This window comes from Anser anser, assembly GCF_964211835.1.
Source record: "Anser anser genome assembly, contig: SUPER_W_unloc_6, whole genome shotgun sequence".
Lineage (NCBI taxonomy): Eukaryota > Metazoa > Chordata > Aves > Anseriformes > Anatidae > Anser > Anser anser.
In genome coordinates this window covers 363,776-391,681 of record NW_028154226.1, presented here as the reverse complement: position 1 = coordinate 391,681, position 27,906 = coordinate 363,776, and the positions used below count along the sequence as shown (strand labels likewise).

Here is a 27,906-nt window from a genome sequence, read left to right as displayed (position 1 = left end):
TCCTCCTATCTTTCCTATAATAACAACAGCTAAAAAACATCCATAGAGATAGGGAGAAAGGAGTTGGATGATGGATGGTAGTGCCCTACAACCATCATGTCTGAACATTGCCAAACAGCATAGGTTTTCAGTGTCTACATAAGTGTGTGTTCCATTTTGCGAGTGGAAAACTGAGGTAGAGAGAGGTGTCTTGCCCAGGGCTGCAGCAGCGCCATTCCACCTTCTGCTGCTCCAATTTCATGTGCCGACCCCTGTGGCTTGGTGCATCCATCAGGTTCCCACCACTGCCCAGCTCTCCCCAGCGATGGGGCCACAAGGACCAACTGGGTGGGTGCCCCGAGGGTCCTCCCTCTGAAATAGGGTGTCATGGGGAGGGGCTGCATCCTGGGGACAAGGGGAGGGCTGGCAGGTGGCCGAAAGCTTCTGCCACGCGAGCCCCTTCCCAGCAGATTACCCACAACCTCTGCTCCCCGTTTTGGGTAGTGGGAAGGAGCCCGCAGCCGCTGGGTGCGCCGTGCCCCCCCCCTTCTCTGCCGTGGCCCCTTGTTAATAAAGAAGTGTAATTTCCCTCCCTCCATCCTGTCTGGTGTGAGGCCATTTGTGTGCTGGAGGAGGAGGGGCAGATCTGGCACTGGGGAGGGGTGTTGGTAGTGGGGGGGGAGGGAGGGAGGGAAAGCTCTTTTGTTTGTTCAAATAATTTAGACCTCGGATGTTTTTTATTATTCTTTTTGGTTTTAAATAAATAACAATAAAACATTCTTGTTCAGCCCCTGATAAAGGTGTGCTTCTGGTACACAGAAATCTCAATAGCAGAGGGAACAAAGTGAAATGGAGAAGTGTGAATTCAAACATTTTTTAAACAAAACAACACAACAGACAATAAAAATGATTTCTACACTTTGGAGATCTCGCCTGTATGCAGTTGGTGTCTGCAACAGACTAAATCCGGAGCCCCGGGGTGGAGGCTGCGTCAATTCCTTGGGTGTTGCTGCTGTGTTTGCTTTGCGTTTGCTTTGTGCAATCAGGCCAAGGTGAAGCATAGGGGAGTTGCTGTCTTTTCCAGCTAATGATTATCCCTTTTTTCTTTATATGCACTAGCACATTGCCTTTGGAGTAGAGACTTTCTACTTGGTGTACTAGCACACCAACTTTGCTGTTGAAATAGCTCTCCTATGCCTTCTGATTCCCCATCAGTTTCATTAAACTGTTTTTTTTTTTTTTTTTAATGGGAACAAAATACTAAAGAAAAAGTAACCAACACTTTTCCTATTTCTTTAGCTTCAGTAAAATGTGCCTTTAAACCTTCCGGGGGGGGGGGCCTAAACTAAGTTGCAAGTGTCTGCTATGTGATGGGTGGGCTCTGCTACTGAAATGCTTGTGTTTCAACTGTGTGAAAGTTGTAGAAAAATGGACATGGGATAGGCAGAATTTAATTTTTTAAGATAGAGAATAGGGTAATGGTGTGAAAGAATGAATTAGTTATGGCAGATCTTATTAGTGTCCATTGTAAGCAGGGACATATGGGAACACTTGCAAAATTATTCCTTGTTTATTCAGCTTCGTAACTGAAGCAAATTTTTTTGCATGGTGTCACTTATTTGGCAACTGGAGGGGTGTGGAAGGTGTGTGTATATGTAGAGGGAAGGGGGGGAGGAGGAGGGGGGGACACTATATTGGTATTCCGTTAAAACTGATGCTTGGTGCTTTGTCAGGTTTTGGTAAGGCTTTTTGCTTTGAAAGCCATTCAGAGAGGATTGGAGCAGATGGCAGGGGAGATCCTGTTTGTGTTATTTTTGGACATTCCCATTGAAAGTCTCAGATTGTTGTCTGTTTTCCCTCCCTCCGTACTTGTGTATGTTTTTCTTCCTTCCTTTCCCCCTTCCTTCTTGAGAACGTTTTTTAAAAAGCATATATTAATAATACAGCATCCTCTGAAAGCTACGTGTGTTTCTGACATACTAAACTGTGGGTATCTTCTTACTGTCTCCCTATACTTGAAAAAAGTTGCGAGGGGGGGGGGGGCTGCCTCTTCCTGAAGCTGCATTGGTAGGGCAAGTTGGGTAGGGATGGAAAGCAAGGCTGCTGTTTTGGTGGGTTCAGCTCAATAGCAGCACTTTTTCCTGGTAGATTGGCAGCTGCATCAAGCCCAGGCAGAAAGTTTAGTTTGAGGGTCTTTGACAAAAACAACTTTAGTGACTTGCATGACATGTGCTTATGACCTCTGTGGTCTTTAAGCCCTTTTGGTGGAGAGGGCCGGTTGTAGATAGACTGGAAAACTGAACTATGCCCTGACTCTTCGTGGTGGTCTTCCCATGTCACTGGTGAGATTTGTTGGTCTTAGGCAGTGTGGAAGGCTTTTGTTCTACTATCGTCTGTGCCCAGATTGTGCTGGGAAGAGAGAACTTCATTGCCTTGCATTCCTGGTATAAGCAGTTTTCTCAAGCAGTCATTTAGCTTAATATAATACAGTTGGATATGTCTGCAGAGCTTTTCATATGGAAACCTTCACCGAAGCCCTTCACAACCTTTGTGCAGGCAATCCAGCAAAACTGAACCTGGTCCAGTCAGTTAAAGCACTTGGCTAGCCCTGGTCTATCGGTGAGGATGTGCATACACAAAGAAGATGGGAGGTCTTGGCTGGAATCAGTACTTAAAAATTCAGGTGATTCACCTGAAGCTCATCCAGATGATTAAATCACTTCAACTAAGCTGGAAATCTCATGGAAATGAGCTTTCCCATGCTCGTTCTGTCAGTGGTTATTCCTAGCTAGAAGCAGATATTTAAATCCTTAAATCTTTACATCAGCTGATATTAGTATGTTTTTGCACAGGAAGATCCTCTACAAGGATTTTAAGTTTTGGCCTAGGAAGTGCAGAAATGTGAACAAGTGAACTTCTCAGGCTTAGCTGAACTACCCTGACCCTGTAAGACAGTTCAGTTCAGGTTTTGAGTTCAGGGTGATGATTCATGTTGGGTTTTAGGTTGCTTGAACCTGTATACCCACATCCTCAATTATTTTCTGTTAACCAGTGCATGGAGGGAACCCACTTCAGACAGTCTCATTTCATTTTTAATTGAGTAAAAACTTAGAAGTCTGCCAGTTGCATCACATCTGAGTTTCAGTGCTAGCTACGCGAGAGGTCTGCATGGATGGTATGGTAGCAGGTGACCCAAGATGTGTGATGTCATTTGAAGCGCATTTCACTGGATTTTGCAGGATTTTGCTCTGTGGCACTGACTTGTATGTCTGCCTTATAAAGTTTGGCAGCTCACTCTTGCTACCCACTGCCCCAGCCTTCTTTTTGGTGGGCGGATGGTACTGCCTTCCCCTGTGCTGCGCTCGCAGTCCCCGGCAGGGCTTCCCTTTGGGGCGCTTCCAGCGATAAGGGCTTTCCTGGTCTGGCACGCTGAGAACAGAGCCAAGCTACAGCCGCAGCCTAGACAAAAGGCAAGCTAGACCTACTATTTATGTAGTTACTTAAACATGATTTAACCTAAATAATGCACACTGACTTGGCTGGGGGAGGAGAAGAGAGGGGCTTGTTTCTAATGAGCCGAGAGACAACACAATTAATTACATATGAAAGACAGATAAGACAGCAAACTGTTTACAGTAGGGAGAAACAAAATACTGATGTGAACAATTAAAGCACCCATGTGATGGAAGGGTCAGCGGTTTCTCATAGAGTGGGCAGCTGGGTACGGCCCCAGGAGAGCGGTGCAGGATGCTTGGGGGGGGCAGCAGGGCCGGCATGGGCTTTCTGGGCTGTCCGGGCTGTCCGCAGCTTTGCTGTCAAAGTTGAGCAGGCGCTTTTGAGGCTGACAGGCTGTGCTCTGGGCATTATTTTCATCACATGCGCTTTTGACAGCAGGATTGTTAGCTATTAATCTCGGTGACACACGAGATGGGGAGAAGAGCGGTCGAGGTGGGAAAAGCAGAGCAAAGGCTCTGGAGATTATTGGATACCTGCCTTGGGATGCTGTGGGCCGTGCGGAGGAGGGACGAGATAAAGGAGGCTCCCCCCCCCTTTTTTAAAATATGTTAATTATTCTCATCACCTTCTAGATGTGGAAGCACAAATCCCAGCTGCCAGTACGTAAAGGGGGTTGAATTCTTCAAGGAGCATGGTCAGAGGTTTGCACCCTCTCCCCCCCTCCCCAATTGCAGTATTGGAGCCTGTCATAAGTTATCCTTCCTTTCATCCTCCCCTCCCTGCAAGTCTGTCCCACAGTCAGCCCTTGGCTGTAAAGATTTGAAGGTAAAGGCTGATGGATTAGCCTAGGGAAGGGCCAAAGGCCAAATGAGTGGGGCTAGCAGCATGCAAAGGCCTGTGACTGAAATATTTGCTGAATGCTGACAGGCAACAGAATAGAGGCAGACAAGTGGCAAATTCCTGTTTTCTACTCTAATTGAGAAAATATTTTGAGTGGTATTCAGTCAGACTGCAAAACGAGACTCTGGGAAAGTCAGTCAGCTGGTCCATACAGGAGGGAGAGGAGGGGAGGACACTTGTCGAAACACTACTCCAGCTGAACCTGTTTCCAGAAACTTTTTGCTTATGCTTATGGAAATCCCTGGAGCCCGATGCTTGCAGTTTGCTTGGTCATTTTTCCTATGTGATTGCAATGTCAAAATACTGCTACTGTGAACTCAAAAGGTCTCCCTAGGAGAATTTGACCCCTTTCTGATTATAATTTGCTGTCACAGAAGACGTGCTTTGTAAGTCTAGCTTTTTGCATGGTTTGTACTGCTTACAATATTGGTATTAGAGGTGTCTGCATGAAAAAATCTGGGTGTTGTTGAGGATCTGGCTATCATCTGTTGGTCAGAAAGTAAACGAGTTATTTCAGTGCACAATTGTGCTGGGTCTGTCTGGGATGGAGTCACCTTTCCCTGCAGCAGCCCACACAGTGCTGTGCTCTGCACTCGTAGCTGGAACAGCACTGATATAACTCCAGTGTTGTGTCTATTGCTGCATAGTACTGGCACTGCATCAGGACTCCTGTGGTGGTTTTACTTGGGTGGGCGGCCGAGCTCCACCACAACTGCTCTCTCACTCCCCCTCCTCAAAGAGGAATTAGGGAGAAAATACGATGAAAAGGGCTCAGGGGTTGAGATAAGGACGAGGAGATCGCACAGTAATTATCGTGACGGGCAAAACAGACTCAGCATAGGGAGATAGTAAGATTTATTACCTATTACTAACAAGCTAGAGAAGTGAGAAACAAAGGAAAGAAACCAAAAGCACCCTCTTCCACCTCCTCCCCCCGAGTGGCGCAGGGGAACGGGGAATGGGGGTTATGGTCAGTCTATAACGCTTCTTTGCCGCCGCTCCTTCTCAGTTACTCTCGTCCCCTGTGCTGTGGGGTCCCTCCCACAGGATGCAGTCCTTGCTGAACTGATCCTGCGTGAGCTGCCCACAGGCAGCAGCTCTTCAAGAACTGCTCCAGATATGGGTCCGTACCACGGGGTCCATCCCTCAGGAGCAAACTGCTCCAACCTGGATCCCCCACAGGCAGCAGCTCCTGCCAGGTCACCTGCTCCTGCGTGGGCTCCTCTCCACGGGCTGCAGCTCCGGCCCGGGGCCTGCTCCGGCAGGGGTCTTCCATAGGCCGCAGCCTCCATCAGTGCAGGTCCACCTGCTCCACTGTGGTCTCCTCCACAGGCTGCAGCGTGGAACCCTGCTCCACTGTGGTACTCCATGGGCTGCAGGGGGACAGCCTGCTTCACCATGGTCCTCACCACAGGCCGCAGGGGACTTGTGCTCCGGCGCCTGGAGCACCTCTCCCCCTCCTTCTTCACTGACCTTGGCGCCTGCAAGGCTGTTTCTCACTCCTCTCACTTTCCCAGCTGCTGTGTGTGGCGCAGCATTTTTTTTTTCCCTGTCTTAAATATGCTCTCACAGAGGTGCCAAACAACATCACTTATTGGCTCAGTTCTGGTCAGCAGTGGGGCCCTTACCTAACATGGGGCAGCTTCTAGATTCTTCTCAAAGAAGCCACCCCTATGTCCCCCTGCTACCAAAACCTTGCCACGTAAACCCACTACCCCTCCCTCCAAGCTCCCAAGAGCCAGCAGGCTGGGGGGGGGGCAAGTGAGATGGGGAGGAGAGATCACCAGGGCAGCTGACCTAAACCAACCAAAGGGATATTCCATAACACATGATGTCACACTCAGCAATAAAAAGGGGGGCTCTTGTGGGGGAGGAGGTTGTCCTCCCAAACAACCCCATTATGTGTTTTGAGGCCCTGCTTCCCAGGACGTGGCTGAACATTGCTCGTTGATGGGAAGTAAAGAATAACTTTTTTTTTCCTTTCTTTCTGTGCTTCCGCGTGGCCTTGCTCTTTTTGTTTTTATTTTCTTCTCCCCATTCCCTTTCCCTTTAATTAAAGCATTCTGATCTCAGACTTTGAGCTCTTTGTGTTGTATTTTCTCCCCCTTCCTCTTTGAGGAGAGGGGAGTGAGGGAGCGGTTGTGGTGGAACTCGGCTGCCCACCTGAGTAAAACCACCACCACAATGTGGATGAGATCTAATTGTGTCAGTAAAACATGACAATCATTTAACCCTTGAATACATCCATTCCATGTAGACATTATTCAAGTCAGAAAAATGAAACATTCTTCAATAACTTTCTCAATATGAAATGAGATTACCCAGGCAGAAAGGGATTGGGAGCAGCGTTTGTCCTCAGGGGTAGCCCAAGGTTGAAGCAAAGGGACTTCATGGTGACTGTACCCCTCAGTTCTGTTTCTCGTGTTGGTAAGGCTGGTGGCATCAGTTTCAGCTGTTGCTTATACAGTCATAAAGTCAAAGCTGGTGCTGATGGAGATGCACTCACTTGCTTTTTGCCACTAGTGGTGAGGGACCCTGTAGCAGTGCTTGCATGATGCCTGCACATGGGCACAGTCATCATAGTCATTGTGAAAGCGTGGCACAGCCAGCACGTTGCTCTGCAGCAGGAAACTGAGTACAAGCGAAGAGAGAAATTTTGTTTGGTGCGTCACAGATCAGCTGCACCAACTCCTGCTTCAGCTCAGCACTGCAGTCTCTCTTGCTTGCTCTCAGACATGGGAGGCTTTGGTGGCACTTGGGAGAAAGGAATTCTATCCAGGTGTGGCCTGATTTGACCAAAGGTACCCCATTGGCATTTCACACCCTGACATCTTTCTCCAAGGGGCGATTTAATCACTCATCCCCTCTGCCCTAAGCCTTCTGCCTCACCATTACCCAAATGCTCCTGCTAAACCTGATGATGTCCTGAGAAGGTTTCAATTAACATAATTTCCTTTTACTTAGCTTTTACTTAGAAATCTGTGGTTAGTTAAGGAGATGAGCAGAAGGGAAAGATGTAGAAAGAAGTTCTTTGAGCCAAAAAGCAGCATGAGGGTCAGCAGAGTTTACATTTCTTTCTATATACTTATGCCATAAAACTCAGAGATGGGCTTTTAAATTTATTTTTTTTGAAAATGCCATAGCTGCTAATACAAGCTGCAGCTGAGGAAGATTTTGGCAGGGCTGTATCCTATTTGTGGCCAGCAAGTTATGTTGCATTTGGTCCCTCAAAGGCTTATGCTCCTTAAAGATACCCAAGAGAAATTCGTAAGCTTTTTTTTTATAGTCAGTATGGGCTTGGTTACAGATGTTAATATTCATCAACAGGTCCAAAACTTGTCTGTTGTTAAGCAAATGGAAAGAAAGCTTTCCTTGCTTTATGGATCATCTTCAAATGGGGGTATGCTGAGGTCTGATTCCCTTCTACTGGCTTTGCCTTACACCTGGAGTGTGGATGACCTGGTTGGAGTAATATTGCTGCTCCCGGGACAAGTCAAGGAACATTTCCAGCTTGCACAGCCACAAAGTGGCTGGAGTGTTGGATGTTCAGCATTGCAGTCCTGTGTCTTGTTTTGGGAGTCCTTTATTAGGAGCCTTGTGATGGGAGTAGGCAGCATGTTCACCACCTCATGGTAGAGAAACTGAGGCACTAAAAAGCCTCTCTTTATATAAATCTCTGTATCAACAAGAGCTGAAAGTGAAACCCCAGCTCATTCAGTTACCCAGCCATCCTCTTGCCTTTAAATCGTGGGTCTGTCTTCACCTTCCTGTACCCCTCTTGGTTGCTGCCCGGGTTGCACAAGTGAGAACAAAGTGATACTTGTTTGCCTCGTCCAAAGAGCTCACTCTAGCAGGTGATTGTCTTGCCTGCTTTTTCAGTCCCAAAACAAAGTGCTGAAAGTGTTGTCCTGTGAAAACATCCTGTATATTCTCCTGGGACTGAATTTTGCTTTCTGAGTGCAAGTGGCACTGAAAGGAAAAGAGGTCAAAATTGCAGGATACAGGGAATAATTCCTAGGTGCTGAAATTAGGAGAAATGTGAGCACTCCTCTGTGCTCCTCATGGAGTAGGGAGCAAGAGAGCTTTAATATCTCTAGTTGCAATTGCTAAAGAGCAGGGGAAAAAAAATGAGCAGGAAGATGAAAAGTCAATCAAAATTAGCTAACAACAAAAAAAACAGCTTTTTTTTTTTTGTGCACGCTGCATTATATTTGCATGAAGGTGTGGATCTTAAACTCCAAAGGGATCTCAAAGTCCATGTGCATCCAGTATGCAAACCATAAAACCAAAAACATATGGGTTTTGTGCTTAAATTGAAAATATTAAGCCATTAAAGTTCCTGTTTTGATTTCCTTCTCTGCAAATCAGGGATATGACAGCACAGGTCATCTTCTATGAAAAAGGAGGTAGTTTCTAAGATCTACAATCACTTTGAACACTGAAGTGATGTCTTGTTTCATTTTGTTTGTATTTCTCTAGTTTTGACTAGAAACTAGAGCGGACCAAAGGATCTTGAGTCAGCGATGCTTTTGGTTTTTGTTTGAATTTGAGGACCCAAAATAAAAGAAGGGGGGGGGAGGGAAACAGGAAATACAAATTGAAACTAAAAAGGAGACTTGAAGAAGCCCAAGACAAATGGAAAGTCTGAGCTTTGCTGGGGTGCCTTCAGCTGTGACGATATGAAGCTCGAGCTAAACCCGGTGTGGAGAACTGTACTTCATGCAGCAGAAACAGAAGAGCCTTCCTCAGGGGAATGGTAAGTCTGCTCCCCATCAAAGGTTTTGGTTTCTAAAATGACACCCATAATATCAATATCTTTTCTTAGAGTTTTTTGTGTGGAGAGCCAGACCACTCTGGAAATCAGTCTCAGGGGAAAGTGAGGCTCAGAGCTTTAACCTGAGTTTCCAGAGGCTATTTGTACAGTATATTGTTGTTTCAAAAAGCTTAAATTTCACAATTTACAGGCAGGTGCTATTATCCAGGGTCTTTTACCCAGTCACTCAGGATTTTGTGTTGAGAAGAACCAGCTTCTGACCAGAAGTTTTAAAACTCACCCAGTTCACACAGGAAATCTTAGTTTTTTCCCTTTGTTCTACATGGTTTCTGGTTCTCAGTGGTTCATTTCTTAGGAGGAGGTTAACAAATTCTTCTGCCAGACCCATGATATGGAGTTTCAGTAAAGAAGTGACCAAAAACAAGTTTGGGTAAACGTCTTGTTTGGGTGTTTGTAACCTGACTCAGCAGCTCAGACCTCGATTTTTATCTTTTCAAATGAGTGGGTGGGTGGGAGGAACAGGTGATAACAGTTCAAAGAAGTAGAGTTTCTAACATCTGGGGCCAAAAGGAGGGATGGTGTTTTACAGTAAGGGATATGTACTGTGATATTAATTCAGTTGCTTTGCCCATTTCTGTAGCTTTTTGCAGCTAGAGTAGTGGCTTATCCATTCCTGTTTCCTACAGGACGTTTATTTGGGATATTTTAGAAATTGTAAATATGCTTTATCCTCCCCCCGTGGTATTTGTTACATGTGAGGCAAATATGATGGAAGAGTGTAGGTGAATATCACACATTAAAAATAGAGTGAAGTAACATGGGCGCGGCAATTGAAGGAAAGGAAAAGTTTGAAGTTCGGTTGGGAAGATCTCCCCCAGACTTTGAATGAAAGAAGTCATCTGTCATCCCTGTCTTCCCAAAAAAAGTAGAATTTTTTTTTACAAAAAATGAAAAGTGCAGAAATCAGAGCATTTTTCAGGCATCGGACATCCACAGGAAAATCTACATTGCTTTCAGAAATTTCATATGAAAATAAAGTGGCTTTTTTTTTTTTTGGCTAGATCTGAGTGAGCATAGGGTATTTTTTTTATTTTTTTTAACCAACAGCACTGGAAACCCAGTCCAAACAGAAGATTTATAAGGGTTTGGATTCCTCTGGTGGGTTTGACTCGGGCCTTTGAAGCCTGGGGCAGGCCCAAGGGGCAGGCCTAACCATAATGGCTGCCCCCCACCCCCCCCAGGGATTCAGGGACTTTTAGCCGTGATTGGTCTCTGTTGCCACAAGCTAGGCTGACTGCTGGCCTTCTGTGCGCACTTGCCACTGACTTGCCTATAACTGCCCTAATTCTGGTAGTTTTAGGTCTGGCTCTTGTAGAGATATGAGGCAAAAGTCCTGTGGCTTTTCTTGCCGTTCACTGCTGGAATAGAGGCTCAGGTCCTGGCTGGCCACTTCTCACGTTGGATTTGCAGCCTACTGCAACTCAAAGCCTTGTTTATTTATTTTTCCCTCTGAATTTCCAAACTGGATGCTGGAGCAGCTGTTACAAGGATTTGAGGTAGGACAAAGGGCCTTCAAACTGCCTAAGGGAGTAAAATGAGATCTGCTGGCTCAGGTGAGTGCTGCTGCCAAGCCCCAGTGCCTGGGGGCATGGTGGCAGTCAGGTGGGACTCACAGGGCAGAGGGACTCGGTTCTTCAGGCTGCTCTCACATCTTTCATGCAATGTACTGGCCATGTGGTTGGGCTTCCTTGGCCAGCCAGACACACCAGTTCATGAACATTTCAGTTCACTGTTGTTATTAACTGGGGAATTCTGATTTAATGGTATATTGGACAGATTGTGCTTGACACCATTCTCCTTTCCTTCCATGCTGTTTTCACAGAATAATGTGAGATGATCTTTGGCAAGTCCCCTTTTGTTTAAAAGAAAATCCAGTGGAGGAATCAGATTAATTGCTGGCTCCGTGCGCTTTTCTGTTCACTGAAACATCTTCCCACTCTATAGTAAAATCAAATGTAAAGACTTTGGAACTTGACCTGGTGGCAGGTGCCAACTCTTGGGAATACGAATGTTCAGCTGTAGGAGGAATTTCTGTTGCAGCCACACTGTGGAAGCAATTAGGTAGAGGATGCATTAAGGTACAAGGGAATGAGTCCACAGAGGTGCTTCGTGGTGAGGTCATAAACCACAGGAGCAGCATGTGGATCAGCTGGTGATGTCAGCCGAAACCTGCAGCGGAATTTGTCTCTGGGGTGGGAGAGGACTTCTCTGACTGTTGTTGCCGCTGCTTTTAACGGATTGGTTCCCAAAGCTGAAGGCCCTGCTGTGGAGTGGCTGCAGCAGTGTTAAAGACGGAAACGTTGCTGTGTTTCAGTTTTAGGCAATCTTCTGCTTTCTATTTCCACTATCACAAAGCATTTTGCATTCACAAAACATCTTTTCCTTTTTAAAAGCTGCAAGTAGGCTTCTTGGATGAGGAAAGAATCATTTTGTATTAGTAGGAACCACAAACGCAATTGCTGGAAAAATCAATGTAGCCTTTGCTTTGGAGCACCTGGTGCCACACTATGCATGTTACCTACATACATGTGCAGATGAAGTAGAAAAATGAGCAGCCTAAGACAGGCTCTTTTTGTTCAATAGTTGCAGGCAGAGGAATGATCACAGATGGAAAAAAATCACCCTGCTCAGCTGTAGAGTCAGGCTGCAATGTGAAAATGTAAGCATGAATCAGAAGGTACCATCAGCAGGCAGGAGCATCTCTCCTCCTCTGTGGAGGACTCAGGTGTAGGCACGCTGCTAATGGAAGGGCTCTTTCCCTGATGGTTTCTGCAGTGACACCTTTCCTTCTGGGAAGCACCTGGGGCTTCTCTGTGCCTGCACGCAAACCCTGCTGCCTCAGGAAGAGGAGGTCTGCTCTTCCTCCCCAGCTGCCTCTCCCCGGAGGGGTTTCCCCACCATGATCTCATGGAGCAATAATGGTAATTATCATCATCTCATGGCTCAGTGGTGCCTGCCTTTAGATGAACCAAGCATATGGCTTTTGATACCTATCTCAGTGAGAGGCACATGTTTTTGCACACACGCTTCTCTACTACCCGCAGTTTGCACTCTGCAGACAAACACAAGCTGAATTCTGCTTCTGTTTCTTGTAGGTAAATATACATGCAACTGGGTAAAAGGACTGGAATGCAATTAAATTCCTTATCACCACATGCACCAGCCTTTTCAAGTGTAAGCAATGTGTCATTGCAAATTAAGAAAAAATAGCAGTAAAAGGGGTTGAAAATGCAGTTTTCTTACTCCCTTTTCAGAAAATAGCTTTGCAGTTTTCATTTTTTTAAATTATTTTCTGAGTTAAATTTTGTCCTTTTTAATCTCGAGGTTGTCATTTCTGCTTGGAAAACATGAAATTTCTGCTATTCCCACAGCTTTGCTTTCTCCCCAGCCTGGCACAAATCTTTGATGGTTGGCCATGCAGTTTCTTGAGCTTCCCTCTTTACTTTTTCCTTCTAAAATAATCTCTGCACTCAACAATTTGTAAGGTTTGAAACTTGTGCGTGTTTAGGAAAGCAATGAAAGCAATGCAGAAATAACTGGGTGTTTCAGGATCATTTTGATTTTTCTTTTTTGGTATCTCTTTTTTCTTCTGATTTTGATACTGGTATGTATCAAAACCAGGGCAGACCTGCAACTCCCCCCACACCCAGTTACATCCTTGCTTATCTGCTTGTGTTGATGTATTGAAAGAAAAAAAAAAAGTGATTTGGAGAGTTAAGGAAAGCCTCAGCACAATTGTATTCTGCAGGTGGTTTTTTTTTGTATTTTTTCTTCTTCTCCAGCCTGGGTCTGGAGAGAAGCTCTCCATTTGCCTCCTCTGGCTGGGGTTTCTCAGTGGGAAGCTCCTTGCTGGAGCGCGGTGCCTCCTTGCCAGGGGAGCAGCACACGAGCTGATCCCTCTGAACAGGTTAAATAAACAGGAGTGTGTTTGGGTTAATTGTCGCTGGTTCTGCTGCTCTCCATTACTGATCTATCTGGGAGTCTGGCCAAGGAGCAGATGTGAGAGACAGTATCATCACCTCCCTCCTTGTCCTCATTGTGTCTGGCTTTATCCCTCTTCTTCTTCCCCCCCTACACGTTATTTTTTTTTCCTCCTCCCCCCTCCCCCCCCCCCCCCCCCGGCTGAGCAAATAGGCCAGATGGCAGCGAGGGGAACAGACAACAAGTGAGCCGTGGCATATGGGCAGCCTGTTTAATTTCAGCTCCTGTTGGGAAGTCGCTTGCAGGGAGATGAATTATAAAAGCAGGAGAGGAGGAGTAGGAGGGGAGGAGCAGGTGGAAGGGGTGACCCTTTTGGGGATGAAGCAGCCCAGCTGAGGGAGTTGGGGTGCAGAGGACTTGAAGCCCTGGCCACATTCCTGATACAAAGCCGTAAATTAGCTGTTTCTGTGTTAGCTTGTCTAGGAAGTCTTTTCAGCTGCAGACAGGGAGGAAAGATGGAGATGTCTGTCCTTAAACGAGGAGGAGGAGGTGGGTCCGATTTCCACCTCACTGCCCTCCCGCAGGCAAGCTCACTGCTGCTGGGAGGTGGGACAGGGAGAAGTCCTCCCAGCTGCAGGAGAGGAATCACATTGCCCATGGTGGTTTTTCTTTGTGCATCTGTTTGTGTAGGCATGCAGGAGTGTGCATGCATCTGCAGGTGCATCGTGCTCATACATTGCTGATGGCAGATCACTGTGGACTTCTTTGGGGGAAAAGGCATTGCTCTGTAGGTTTTGTTACAAAACCAAGTAAATTGACACAAAACAAAATGAAAGGCAGCTTAGTAGTGATGTATTTTACAGTTGTTCACTTTCCCTTCTCTTTTGGTGTTTGTTTACTCCTGTTTTACTTTTGGAATTCAAAATGTTAGCTATGAACTTCTTGCTGTCTGTTCACACAGGTCATGCACTTTGGGTTTTGCTGAGGGACACCACAGTGGGCCTTGCCCTGAATGTATCTTAGTGATTTAGGGACAAAATTAGACTTAATTGAACTAAATTGTGTTTGTGTGAGGCTTACTGGCTTCATTTTGATGAATTGTGAGTTTTGGAGATGGGCTGAGGGTGGTTGATTTTTCTTAGTTTTTATAAATGTGTTAATTTTGCATCAAAAGCGCATTGAGATGTAGTTGCCAAATGTGTTTGGGAACTCCAAGTTTTATTCCTGTTGATGTTCAGTGAAGTTTGGGGTTCCTTGGTACCTGCTTCCATCTCTGAAAACTGTCCTGTCAACATCCTGAGTGGTGGAGTGGGACCCTGGCTCTGCATGCCCATGGATGGGATTCAGCTGTGAGCTCCATGCTCGCCCTTGGTGGGGTTGGAAACCTCTACAAACCAATTAGGTCTGGAAATATCAAGCCCTGTTGGCAGAATACAGACAGCCCTGGACCATGGTTGTGCTCCACGTCTGCACAAAGAACTTTTTATATGACATCAGTTCTGCAGAGAAGTTTTTATTCACTGGAGAGTCTGCAGAGAAATGATTAAGCATTGCCAAATTGGTGGAGCAGAATTTTAACTTCTAGCTTAGGCATTCCTCCACTGATTAGTTGTAACATGAATAGAAACACCAGCCTATGATTTATTAGTGAAATATTTAAGATAGATTGTTAAATTATTCAAATAGCAGAGTTTAAAGTAGGTAGGGAAGACAAAAAGAAATCATCCAAATAAGAGCTTGGCTTACCTGAATTTGAAGAATTTATATTTGCGCTCACTGGATAGCTGAAACCAAAAGGGCTATTTCAATGAGAAGAAAAACACATTTGAAAATGAAAGACTTCAGCATTTTCCCACCATCAAACTTAACCTTGAATCTTTCACCATCTGATCCCTGCAGACTCTGTTCCTTTGGCATTGCTACAAATTGCTGCAGCCCTCCATCATTTCCGGCCTCTCAACTACCACATCTTTGGGCACCTGTGGTGGTTTCACTCAGGTGGGCAGCCGAGTTCCACCACGGCCGCTCTCTCACTCCCCCTCCTCAAAGAGGAAGGGGGAGAAAATATGATACAGAGAGCCCAAGGTTTGAGATAAGGATGATTTAATTAAAGGGAAAAGGGAGAGGGGGGGAAAAAAAAAAAAGAAAGAGGAAAAAAAATAGCAAAGGCTGTGCAGAAGCACAGAGGAGAAAAAAAAGCAGTTACTCTCTACTTCTCATCAATGAGCGATGTTTGGCCATGTCTTGGGAAGCAGGGCCTCAATACGCGTAGCGGTTGTTCAGGAGGACAGACACTTCCACCACGAGAGCCGCCCCCCCTTCCCCTTCCCCACCTTTTATTGATGAGTGTGACACCATATGGTATGGAATATCCCTGTGGTCGGTTTAGGTCAGCTGCCCTGGCAGCAATGTGCCAGCATTGTGCAGCAATAGACACAACACTGGAGTGATACCAGTGCTGTTCCAGCTACAAGTGCAGAGCACAGCACTGTGTGGGCTGCTGCGGGGAAAGTTAACTCCATCCCAGCTGGACCCAGCACAGTACCTGCCCAAGCTGGCTGCAGTTTTCCTCTTTATATGAGTGATAATGGAGAGGCTTTTTGTTTTGCTGTTAAAACAGGTGGGGACCTCTCCGGTCTTCCTGCATGGGGTTTGAAGGGGTTTGAATATCACCTCATCTTGTCTTAGTGTTTTTTTTGTTGTTGTTGTTGTTTTTTGTGGAGCCTTAGTACTAAGTTCTCCATCTTTTGAGGAAAAAAATCTGTTGAAATCAGGTCCTAGGGAATGTTTATTGTTTTCAGTTTCTGTACACCTAAGTTTCTTCAGATCTGATAGAGATTACTAGCTCCTACAACCGTATCTATTCTCAATGAGATCAGTGTGACACTTTAAAAGCAAAATTGATTGGACTTCGACACTTCTTCAGTGAAAACACATGGGAAATATGCATCAAAATCCATAGACAGCTTTGAAAAATTCAGCCCTTTCTCTTCATCTACTCCCATTTCAGCACAAAAAAGGAGTGTTTTTCAAGTCTGACCTCCTAATGCAAGTGCTCTGTCTTGGGCTCTGCAGCTGAGGAGGAGAAAACTTGCAAGGTCTGACTCTTTCAAATATGTGGCAGCTGAAAAGAAGATAATTAGGACAGGGAAATCCAAACAGTATTTTTGCAAATGGTATTTATCCTTTTCTCTTTTTGTGTCTGTGTCTATATTCTACATCTCCACCTGCCTTCAAAGGGAAGCTGATAAAAAGGATTTGCTTGGCCTTTTTGTTGCTGGTGCCACATGCATGGGGCAAGGGTGCCGGTTGTATGTGGTGCTGCGAGACAGATGTTGCAGGTGAAATTACCCTAGAGGGGCCAATGCCTTCCAGAGGGGGCAGCTCATGGGACTGAGGTCCTTCTTTTATCTATTTCTGTACTTTGGGGCTTTGCTGTGATGTGGGACCAGGTCCTTTACGGCTCCTAAGTGCGTGCAAGTGTTTATGGAGCAATCAACTCTGTCCGCAGTGGCAACCATCTGTAATTCTTCAGCCTTTTGTAGTAGATTGTGTGTGAGAGCTGAAAGCATGGCCAGGAGGGAAGGGGGATTACTCAGATGGGAAAGGCCAGACTTTTTTTTTTTTCCTGGGAAAGAGCCTGCCTGTGTTCTTTTATGCTTTTCAGGCTCAAGGCTGAGCGCGAGCGTACATATGTGCGAGGGCGTGCGTGCGTCTGTGTCCATACAGTTGCTCAAGTGGGAAAAAACCATGTTTGTGGTTCACACAGGAGGAATTCATGATGAAGACAACAGTGCTAAGCAGAAAGGCACATCTTGATCTCTCGAAAGTGAGGGGCACGCTCGCACATACAGGCACACATACTGGCTGGTTTCTGCATAATATGTGCAAAGCGCTGCCCTTTAATGAATGTAACCTATGGCGGCTGGGATGCAGCCGGCCAGACCCCACCATTAATAAACTAGGAACATTCTTCTCCTTTTTAGTCCCTTTCAGTGCCAGCCCTGCGGTTTGATCTCCCTTGAATGCTGCTCCCCCTCATTTGGGACTCCAATTCTGAGAAGATTTGGTGCGTTGTTTGAGGTCACGGGATGTCAGATTGATTTCGAAGCTTTTGTATTGACTCCAGGCTCCTGAATGAAGCTGTCACGTGTGTCTGTGGTTGGCTAGCAGGCTGTCCGGCTGCAAGCTGTGCCTTCCTTTGTCGTTTAGGCCTCATTGAGCTGAGGGAAGAGGCTCATTTCAGGGTGATTTACCACCACCCAAACACCAGCTGTCTGTTGTACTGCTGCTTGCCTCCACATTGGATTCAGTTCCCATTTCCCTCTGTTCCCCACTTTTGCTCTCCCACTCTACTGCGTTCCTCTGTGGGCTCTTGGGCATGGTTTCCTCAAGACTTTTCATCACACTTACAGAACAGCATAAAAACCTTAAACGCTGAATATGTTGTTCTTTTCAATGTCACTTATGCATTGCATTATGCACTTATGCACTGCTTTTTTTTTTTTAAGGGTTCACCATTGTGGTGCTATATGCATTTTCTTCTTGGTTAAAGAGTGAACTATGGCTCTAGAAAAAATAAAATTGCCATGTCCCCCAGGGCTTGTTACTTAATAGGCAAAAGCAGTGCAAAACAGCAGTGATTTCAATTTATAAATAGCTATGAAGCTCAGCAGCACCACCGCAGGATGCATTGCATGCCCTACCTTGTGCAGGGTGACAGCAAAGGTGGTGTCCTGGTTTCAGTTAGGACAGAGTTAATTTTCCCTCATAGTAGCTGGTAGGGTGCTATGTTTTGGATTAGGGTGAGAAGAGCGCTGATAACATGCTGATGTTTTAATTGTTGCAGAGCAGTGCTTACACCAAGCCAAGGACTTTTCAGCTTCTCACTCTGTCCTGCCAGTGAGGAGGCTGGGGGTACAGCAGGAGCTGGGAGGGGACAGACCCAGGACAGCTGACCCAAACTGGCCAAAGGGGTATTCCATACCATCTGACGTCATGCTGAACAATGCTCTGAAACACAGAGAGGGTGGTTGCACACTGGAACAGGCTCCCCAGGGAAGTGGTCACTGCACCAAGCCTGTCTGAATTTAAGAAGAGATTGGACTGTGCACTTAGTCACATGGTCTAAACTTTTGGGTAGACCTGTGCGGTATCAAGAGTTGGACTTGATGATCCTTAAGGGTCCCTTCCAACTCAGGATATTCTATGATTCTATGATTCTAATATATAGGGGTGGCTAGCCGGGGTGGGGGGGCCGGCTGCTTGGGGATAGGCTGGGCATCGGTCAACGGGTGGTGAGCAATTGCATTGTGCATCACTTGTTTCGTACACATTATTATTAGTAATACTATTATTATTATTATTGTTGTTATTTTTCCTGTCTTAATAAACTGTCTTTATCTCAACTCACAGGCTTCACTTTCCCGTTTCTCTCCCCCATCCCAGAGAGGGAGGGGGGAGGGTGAGCGAACGGCTGTGTGGTGTTTAGCTGCCAGCCGGGTTAAACCACAACAGGTGGCCACAAAAGCTCTCTCCTGGGCTGAAAATGCTGGGATATTTGGATGGATGGGGAAGGAGTCAGAAGGATGGTGTCACCTCCCTTACATACTTGTCATCCCTGAGCAGGCATGACAATCGTTGTGGGCACGTGGGTATCATGGGAAAGATGTGTTGGTGGCGCAAGGCAGGAGAAGAAAAACAGCACAGAGGCTGTGAAGTGCTGCTGAGCACATCTCTACCAAGAGCTCTCAGAAAAGTGCTTCTCTGCAAAGAGCAAGGCTGTTGCAGCAGGAGGATAAAAAGAAAGCCCACGTTGGAAGCTTTGTCCTTCCACAGGTTTCCAGGGCCCAAGTCTCAGTGACCCTTGCTGTACATCCTGTTTTCATCTGAGGGATGTTCTGAGGGCATTGCAAAGCTGGAGAGATGGAGAAGCCCCAACCCCATGTCATTCCAGGGAAGCGTGAGGCATGGCTGTGTGTGTGCCTGGCCCTGGCTGGTGAGGCAGGAGCAGAGCTGTGGGCATTTAAAAGTGATGCTGTGTGCGCCGGACCTTGGTGGCTGCTGGCACCGTCCTCCTTCTGGAAGGATTTGCAGCTTTGTTGCTCAGAGGTCTTTGGAGGTGCAAGAGAAGGGCTGCACTAGTGCCTTGGGAGTGAGGCTGTTGCCAGTATTTTCAGTGGCCATTGCTCAAATGCAGCGAAATCTGACGTGAACCAAGTAGGTAGAGTCCCGATAGTTGTAAAGCCCAGGCAGGCTTGCTGGTGGCTGCAAGGCGAGTGACATGGTGCTGCTGATCTGGGCCCACCCGTCTGGTCACAGACTTGGGAGAGTGGGAGGACAACCCTAATGCAGCTTGCTGAACCTTGGGATGTGTAAAACCTGCTTTGTGTGACTTTGTCACCTCTCAGAAGGGTCGGCTTTGGGTGCTCGTGTTGTGGGGCTTGGAGCATGTGAGCTGGGTGCTTGCCACCAAGTGAAACCAAGCTCATTGTGTCTGACTCCTTTAAATGAGGCTGGCAGCGCTGGGGAGCTGTGTGCGCTCCGGGGCCGCTGGTATGAAACGAGTTGTGACTGGCCCTCGTTTCACTTCTGGGTGATGCAGTTCGGTGTGTCTTGACCACAGGCTGTTAAAACTGGTGACAGATCAGTTCCTGTCATTCGTGACACTGAGATAATTAACCCTATTATTATTATTATTATTTCCCCCCCCCCCTTTTTTTCCCCTGCAAACTTTGGCTAACTGTTGGAGCCCGTGGTGCGAGGAGGATGGTGAAGCCAGCAGGTCTCCCCATGGCAGGGCTATCACATATGGGGTATGACAGGACCCGTGTGCTCTCCTCTTCTGTGCTCACCCATCAGTCTTTTTGCTCCTTGCCTTGAGAAGGGGATGTCTGATTAAAAAGTGGGAGCCAGCAGAAGCCAAAGCGAGCTCCTCCTCTAGAAATCATTGTGCCTACCTGCTTCTAAGCCACAGCATCGCATTAAGAGCAAGCAGCAGAGGAACACGGAGTAACAATACATCTGTGAGCTTTCAAGATCATTGTGCTCCTCCCCAGTCCTGTTATTAAAAGGCCGTGGAACATGGGAATGATGCTCCATAAATTAAGAGCAAATGTCTGTAGCACCTGGTGAGATGAAGCTCTTTTCCCTCCCCTGCAAGCATCAGGAGCGCAGGGCTGTGCTGCTGGACAGAGCAGGGAGGGATATATTAGGAGGCAACAACCACAGCAGGATAGCCCCAGTGAGGTGTTTTAATTTCTTAACAAACTCCTTGTGCACTAGAAACTATAAAATAATACACAAATAAACAAAAACTCGCTGACCCTTAGCACCCTGGAGGGCTCTGTTTCAGACTGCTGAATAAAAGCTGAAGTTGCATATGCATGTTTGATGTAACACAAGGCGCGTGCTGCAGAAAGCATGATTTCTTCTAATCTGGTTCCAGACAGAAGCATCCAAACAGAAGCCCCTTTCCCGATCCCCACTGAACTGTCTGGTGTATGCGAGGAAACCCCTGAATGACAAGGCCTCCATCTGCTCTTAAATGGAGTTGTGACTGGCTGCAAATGTCCATATGCTTTTTTTGTTGTTGTTGTTGCCTTTCAACTTAGTTGCCTAACGTTAGGCACCTATCCCCAAATTAAGCATCTGTTCATAAAAGGCTTTCCTAAAAAGGTGGAGGTAGTAACTAACTCAGGTGATGCCCATTAAGAGAGGTGCATCTGCAGATGGGGAAGGAGATGGGATTATTCAGCCAGCGTGGTGGTTTTTGATTGCTTTTTTAGGGACTGGAAAAGCCCCTGCATTCTTGTATTGTCAAGGAAAAAAAAATAAATCTAAACGCACTGTCAAGTTTTGGGTTAATATTCCCCCTAAGGTCTTGATTGTCTAAGTGATTGTGATCAGCATCTTGCAATTTCTCTCTGTTAAATAAAGCTGGTGATACTTCCAACCTTATAGAAAAACATTGGTTTGCCATGAAATTGGGCTGGATGGGTGTGTATCCCAGGAGCCAGAGAAGGGTCTAAAAATGGGACTTTTTCTTTGTGTTATGTTATAAAAAGGGCTAGAGAATCTTTTCCTGTGTAGTGACTTTGCAGTGGGTACTAGGACAAGGTGACTAACAGCTAGTGATGTATGGATCCAGTGCCTAAACACAGGTATGTGCTTTGCTGTAGGCACCCTGAGGTATCCTGCCCATCTATCAGCTGTCTTTCAGGAAAAGTGTGGGTCTCCCTTAGGTCCTGTTGTCTCTAACAAGTCTCTAACTTGTCTCAGATACTCCAGGTGTCTAAAAAGGCTCCTTTGCTTAGACAAAAGAGTCTCTCCCTGTACCTTGGCTTCCCATTTCTAATGTAATAATTTAATACAATTGCTTTAAATTTTACTTTGTTTCTTTCTTGAGAACACTTTTAGAATTTGAGATGCTTCGTACTGAATCACCGAAGGAGTAGGCACAGCCTTTTCTGTGTCGTATTTTTTGGGAAGAGGAGGAAGGATAACTTTTGCATATCATCTGGTCTTCCTGGAGCTTATGGGATACTGAGGTCACTGAGTGAGAGACCCCACCACACCTGGCCCTCCCAAGGTGTCCTGAAGTTTATCTGCCTGTTTGTAATTCCTGCCACTGAGGGTCAGCTCTCTGCTGTGCCCTGACTTTGAGCAATGGCTGCAATTTCTTCTAATCATGCCCTTTCCCTTCCTCATCATTTAGGGCAGAACGCTTCCACTTGGCTAAACTCATTAACCACTTTAATGTTGTGGTCTTCTTTTCCATATAAATTCATCCTGATGAAATCTTGCGATTCTCCCTCTGTTGCCCAGCAGATGCTGAGAGTGTTTATTTTTCAGCTGCAGACAGCAAAAGTTGGGGGGGGGGGGGGAAGGTGATGTCTTGGTGCATGTCTGTGAGAAAGTGTGTAAATATGATGGGTTTATGGGGACTCAATTGGCTGTGTTATTGTTTGAGCTCAAGCGGCATTGTGTCCAAACCTAGAATCCCAGCCCCTTTCTGCCATGGGGATTTATCAAGTTTTATCAGGTCCTGATAAGCCCCAAAAAACCTTTGGTGAAGATCTAAAGTGATCCAAATGATCACTAGAAAAGAACCAGGGTATCGTGAGGACCCCGCTGCTCAGACCGTGCTCAATCAACCTGATGGGTTGGCAGTGAAAAGGAGTTGGCTGGACTCCGCTTATTTCCCAAACTGCTGGCTGTAGGCAAAGGGAGGCTTAGGGGATTCTGTTTCTCTGGAGATCTCTCCTGGACAAAGCACAGTACGGATGTTGTGGATGCAGATGGAAATGTTGCGGGTGGGTTGTTGAATTCATGGCAAGTATTTGCTGGTGGTTATATGGACCAGTTGCCCAAATGTGGGTAAATTATACCTGTAGGTCTTCATTTTGCCAAATCTAGCTACACTAGAAGCAAATTAGCACTGTCTGAGGAACATGAATGCTGGTATATGAGCTTTGCCTCAAGCCATTCCAGTTTGGCAGTTGTGCTTCCTGAACATGATTGATTTGTTCCTGTTCATGTATGTTTATGATAACATACATAACATTGGGCTAAAATAACCTGTTCCTTTTCAGCCTGGTTTGTGCATATTCCCACTACGTTCTTCTACACACCTTGGTTTCCTTCTGCCCCTGTGTGACTTCCCTGATGCAGTGATTGGGGAAGTCTCCTTAGCAGCTTGGGAGCTACTGTTTCATGGAAGGGGATCTCCCAGCAGTGCAGGATGAGTCTGCAGATTTCCCTAATGCCCTTTCTTGCCATGCTTTTCATCATAAAGCATCTTGTTCTTCGGTTGTTCAGATTGCGGTGATATTTTTCTTGCCTTCTCTCTTGTAGGGAAAAGTCATCAGAGATGTGAAACTGCTCATGAGTTGTGGTTGCAGAAAAGGGAAAAATGCTCAAGTGAAAGACTCGGATCAGGTCAGTCAATCTGTACTTTAACTAGTAGAGAATAAAAGAATATGTTAATATTTGATTGATTTGAACTGTGCTATTGCATATTGGGGTTTCTGGATGCAAATGGAATCTCTGGCATGGTTGACAATGATACGACGTTAATGTTTTTGCATTTGTTATTTGTAGGAAAAAACTTTTGAGCAAGATCAGGGTTTCATTGCACTAGGAGCTGTGAATGCCCTAGTCTGACTTATTCCCATCTGGTTTGTTTATTCATGAATTCTATTTCTTTATAATGATACACTCCAGGCAATGCCTTTCTTAAACACTGTTGCACTTCCTTGCTGGCTAAATGCACGCAACCTTTGGTCTCAAACTGTAGCTGCCTGGATGTGTGATTGTTACAGAGAACGTGCTAGAGAAACGTGCCATTTGTTGCATGCTTTTGTTCCAAAGTGACACCATCAAAAGAACATTCCTTATTGAGGTTATTCACGATAGACATGTAAAAACTTGTTCACAAACTGAAAACTGATGGCTAGGTTTCAATATTCATTACTTGGCCCCTTATTCTAAAATTGGTCTAATTGATGTCAGTGGGGCAACTTGCAGGGACCAGCCATTGGAAGCGAGGTGGGCTGCGCTCTGGATGACAGCCAACTGATGGGCTCTTCTGACTGGTTTGCATGTCTTCAGGCCAGCTGAGTTTTGTCCCAGTCAAAGTTTTTGGTGGCTATTGCCTTCTGGCTTTGTAACTAAAGAGAGGTTTGAATCCAGAGATCATTTGTTCCGAAGATGATACAAAAAGTGGTTTGAGCAGAAGCATTTTATAAATACTGTCATCCAATATTCAGTGTGGTAGAGGGAAGCAGCTGATCTCAAATATCAGGTAACTGGTGGTGGGGTCTCTGGTGCAGCTTGTGAACAACTGTGACCAGGTATAGACCTGAAGCAAATTCGGTGTCCACAAAGCCCCAGGAGCTTCAGATAATTTGTCAGTGGGAAAAAGGCTGAGCTGTTATGAGGGAAAATGTTTCATTTTCAACATGCATGTTCTTCAACCCTAATTAATAATGGTGTTCCTGAGCCTCGTTTTGTTAATACCTAAGAAGATCTGAGAATTGATCTGTCTATCCTGTGGTGGGCTGTTTTGTGAGGAATGCTGGACACACTTATAAATGCTTTGGAAGACTGAGTCTTTTTTTTTTTAGTAGTATTTTTAAATAATGAATTCATTGTCATGCGCCATACTATCAGTTCACCATCGAGACAAGGATTCATATGAGTTTTCTTTAAAGCATAGCTTCTCACTCTCACAAATACAAGCTTAATATTCTCATGTTGAAGTTCTAATACATAAGAAGAAAATTAATTTAGAAATGAAACACTTTCACCAATTTTACTCTTTTGCATTCTGATGTACACTGGTTGAATCACTCTTGATTTACAACAGGGCTAGATTAGTTTCAAACCTCTTGCAGTGGAGATTAAAAATGAGAAGGGAACATCTTGATTGCAGGAGAGGTTTACAAAACACCGTCTCTAACAAATCCTGAGCATAGGACCTCATTGACCACAATAATTTAATTATAGAGCATACAATAGTTTTTTGAAGGGAGAAATAATCTCAGCCTCATAAATGTTTTGTGGGACAGTAATGAATTCTTCTTTGCATTTGGTTAATTTCTGAAATCTAACTTCAGATGCTTAATGACGTGTTGTCCACCTCAGTAACTTTAGTAACTTTTTTTTTTTTTGCTACATCAGCATAAACTATTGAGCAAACGCTTGATGCAGAGGCTGCAAAGTGCATCTGTCATGGCTCTGGCAGAATGCTGCCAGGACTTTAGGGGACAGGAGGTGTGTGGATGGGGAGGAAGTTTGTACAGGAGGGTGGGTGGCAGCGTGGAACATTTGTCTGTGAATGTGGGACCTCAGCTCAGCTTATAAATTATCCCCTGGGCCTTGTAGGTAAACACAGACTTCTATGGTGACATTGGCTGGGAAAGGCAAACACTTGCTGACGATTGTAGGCTAATCTTTCAGGGCACTAATTGCCAGAAAATCAAGGAAGCCTTATTTTAGGAACAGATTGTTTCACTTTGTGAAGGGGAAAAACACTACACTGGATTTAGTTTTGTTTGCTGAGGTCTTTCCCTCCCTTCCCACAGTCTCAGATTTTAAAGATTTACCTTCATAATTGTTGATGGGATCTTTTTCTTTTCTTTATTACTCTTTTTTTTTTTGTCTTGCTTTGTGTTTTCTCTTAAGGCCATTGCAACTTTATGTGAAAATGCAACTTAATTTTCATTTTCTTGAATGTAAACATAAACAGGTGTGTGGTTTTTATACCATGAGCTATATAAAGGATTGGGACTAGCCACCTACATTCTGGCTGAAGCTTTGGAGAGTTCTATTGCTGATGATTTCATTTACTGCTATTTCTCCAATGTGCCTCTGGAAGGTAAGACACCTTAAACTCCTTGACTTGGGGTCTGCATCCCTGGGCCTGACATCCAAAAGCACCTATCTGTATGGTGGTTTCCAGGGTGCCAGTCACCAGTGAGTATATCCCGACCCTGTCATCGCAGAGGGCAGAAGCCCAAACAGGCTCACATGGGGTTGGGATTTCCCAACAGTCACAAGGAGCTCAGCTCTCAAGTTGGATTTTCACCAGAGCAGGAGAGGGACCAGTGGTCTAAGTTGTGGCATAATGATGACATAGACACCAGGGTTCTTTTAGGGTCAGTAATTGCTACTACTTTATTGATGACATAACTTCAACTCTCTCTTATCGAGGGCATAACTTCATCTTCCTTATTGAGGACAGGCTCCCTTCTTGTACCATTCGCCCCACAGCAGTACCTTTCCACTAACTATTCATTGGTCAACAACTTTGCCCGGCAACAGCAAACACCCAGCAACTTCCATGTCTTAATGGCTGGAGAACTAGCCACCCCAGACAAGAAGGTGTCACCTGAATCACCCTTCTTTGTTCCCTCTCAACTCTTTACATTCCTGATGGCCTCATCGTTAAGAGTCTGATGTTATCACCAACCATGGGGCTTTTCGACCCCCATGGCCACACTCCCACACTAAGTTGCATGGCCTCCCAGTCCAAATGAAACCCTACAAGCAGAGGTGAAAAGCTAAGCAGTGTAATATAATTACCACAAAACCTTTGGTAACCTCCAAGGGAATACAGCTGAGCACACTAAAGCACTGGATTCCCATCCTCCATCTTCCTTCTGTGCCGTGGATGGTCTTGATGAAGCATTGGGTTGGTGGAGTGGGATGACTGAGAGAAGTCCCAAAATAAGGCTACCTCTTGGCAGCAAACCCCCCGTGTCCTTGGCTGCCATTGGCACCGCTTCCAGTTGTCTGTGTGTTTTGTGGGAGTGAAATTCATCCATGCTCCAAGGCCCAGAACCAAGTCTCTGCACCACAGACATCCTACTGTAATTGTAAGGTTCATATATGCTCTTCAGAGTGATTATTAGTCCCAGTAATTTATGCCTCCCCATAAATTATTATACTGTTGCTTATTATTTGAGGTGTGTTGTTGCATAAGAATGGCAATCCTGGACTAGCTTTTCTTTGTGCTAAACAGTATATTAACATAAAGCAGGAAAAATGGTTCCTGGGGAATGATTTTGGCTGTGTCACTTCTGTACTTTCTAAGGAAAGCAAAACATCATTTAAGAACAGGGAAAACTGTGTGGGATGACAAATAGCATGTGTATTAAGGGTACACACAAGGCTGAGAACCAGAAGTAGCAAAGAGCTCCATATTCTCAACACATGCAGCTTTGCCTTTGTGGGGTTTACTTTTATTTATTTTTCCCTGCTTCTCCCAAATTGTAGGCAGCTCATCAGTGTTTAACTGCTCTTATCCTTTGATTTTTTTTTTTTTTTCTTTTTTGCTTAACTTTTCTGGTGGCTTGTGTGAGTTCAAGTGTTACTGAAAGCTTGGGTCCTCCTTGTCTTTCTGTGTGTGTGTTTTTGGTTTTAATATGACAAATGCATGTCTCCTCTGGAAACAGTATCCATGCTGCAAAATAATTATTTAGTGAATGATGGATCCAGTTCGTGTTGGCAAGGATCAGATTAATCATTATTAATCGTGACCCCTCTGACAGTAACCACATCTCTTGCCCAAATGCTGTTCTGTATTAAGAAGTAATGTCTGTTAGGGGATGGTTGGGCCTCTGTTCTCACTGCACCAGCACGGGGCTCAGGACTGCTGGCAGGGGGCAGAGGAACTCAGTTCAAAATCAAAAATAGCTGCATCCGGCCCACACTCCAGAAATGAAATAGGCAGCTTTCCCTGGGGGCTTCTTTGCCTCATCTGAGTGTCCTCCTTTCCTTCAAAGCTTCCTGAGAGTTTACCTCCTTCCAAAGGTTGAATTCAGTGCTGGGGATGAAATAATCTCTCTGGTGTTTTTTTATTTTATTTTATTTGCCTGCTCTGATTTTTGTTGTTGTTTTTGGTTTTGAATTTGGGTAGATCTCAGCGCAACCTAAAGCATGTGGAGGCCAGATCCTTGCGGTCTATTACCAAGGATAAGATTTTAATGTCTAAACTAGTGGCCGCAGCAGGTTTCAGCTCTGGGACGCTGCTCATCCCAAACAGTCCACAAAACAGCCACCTTTTTGAGGATTTCTGGATTCTTTGAAGAAACAGTGCGCTGTTGAGGTGTGTGGTCAGGTTCATGTTGGACGCAAAGCTGTGAGAAGTTCAGATACATATATCCATCCTTACTGCTCGTGACACCAGAGATCTGCTCTGTCAGATATACGACAGTAATTTAATTCATGTTTATTCTGGCTTTCCTAGCACTACAAGTTCTTTTTAGTAAGGTAAGGCACTGCTGTGAGTGGCTGTCATCAGAATTTCAGTA

The 27,906-nt window shown here is 45.4% G+C and overlaps 1 protein-coding gene across 18 annotated transcripts in view; it reads left to right on the top strand.

Annotated features, from left to right (window-relative positions):
• Positions 1–27,906, top strand: part of LOC310888937 (SET-binding protein-like) — a 310,630-nt gene that overhangs the window by 32,459 nt on the left and 250,265 nt on the right. For 11 of the 18 annotated variants that reach the window (XR_014576265.1, XM_083852582.1, XM_083852581.1 and 8 more), the window contains one exon: positions 22,946–23,029. The exons of 2 other annotated variants lie outside the window; for them this stretch is intronic. Coding sequence is in view for 15 of the 16 variants with exons in the window: in XM_083852576.1 (XP_083708702.1) it covers positions 22,946–23,029 (84 nt within the window). In the remaining variant the exon portion in view is untranslated. 5 more of the 18 variants (XM_083852578.1, XM_083852577.1, XM_083852579.1 and 2 more) reach the window with 5 other exon arrangements.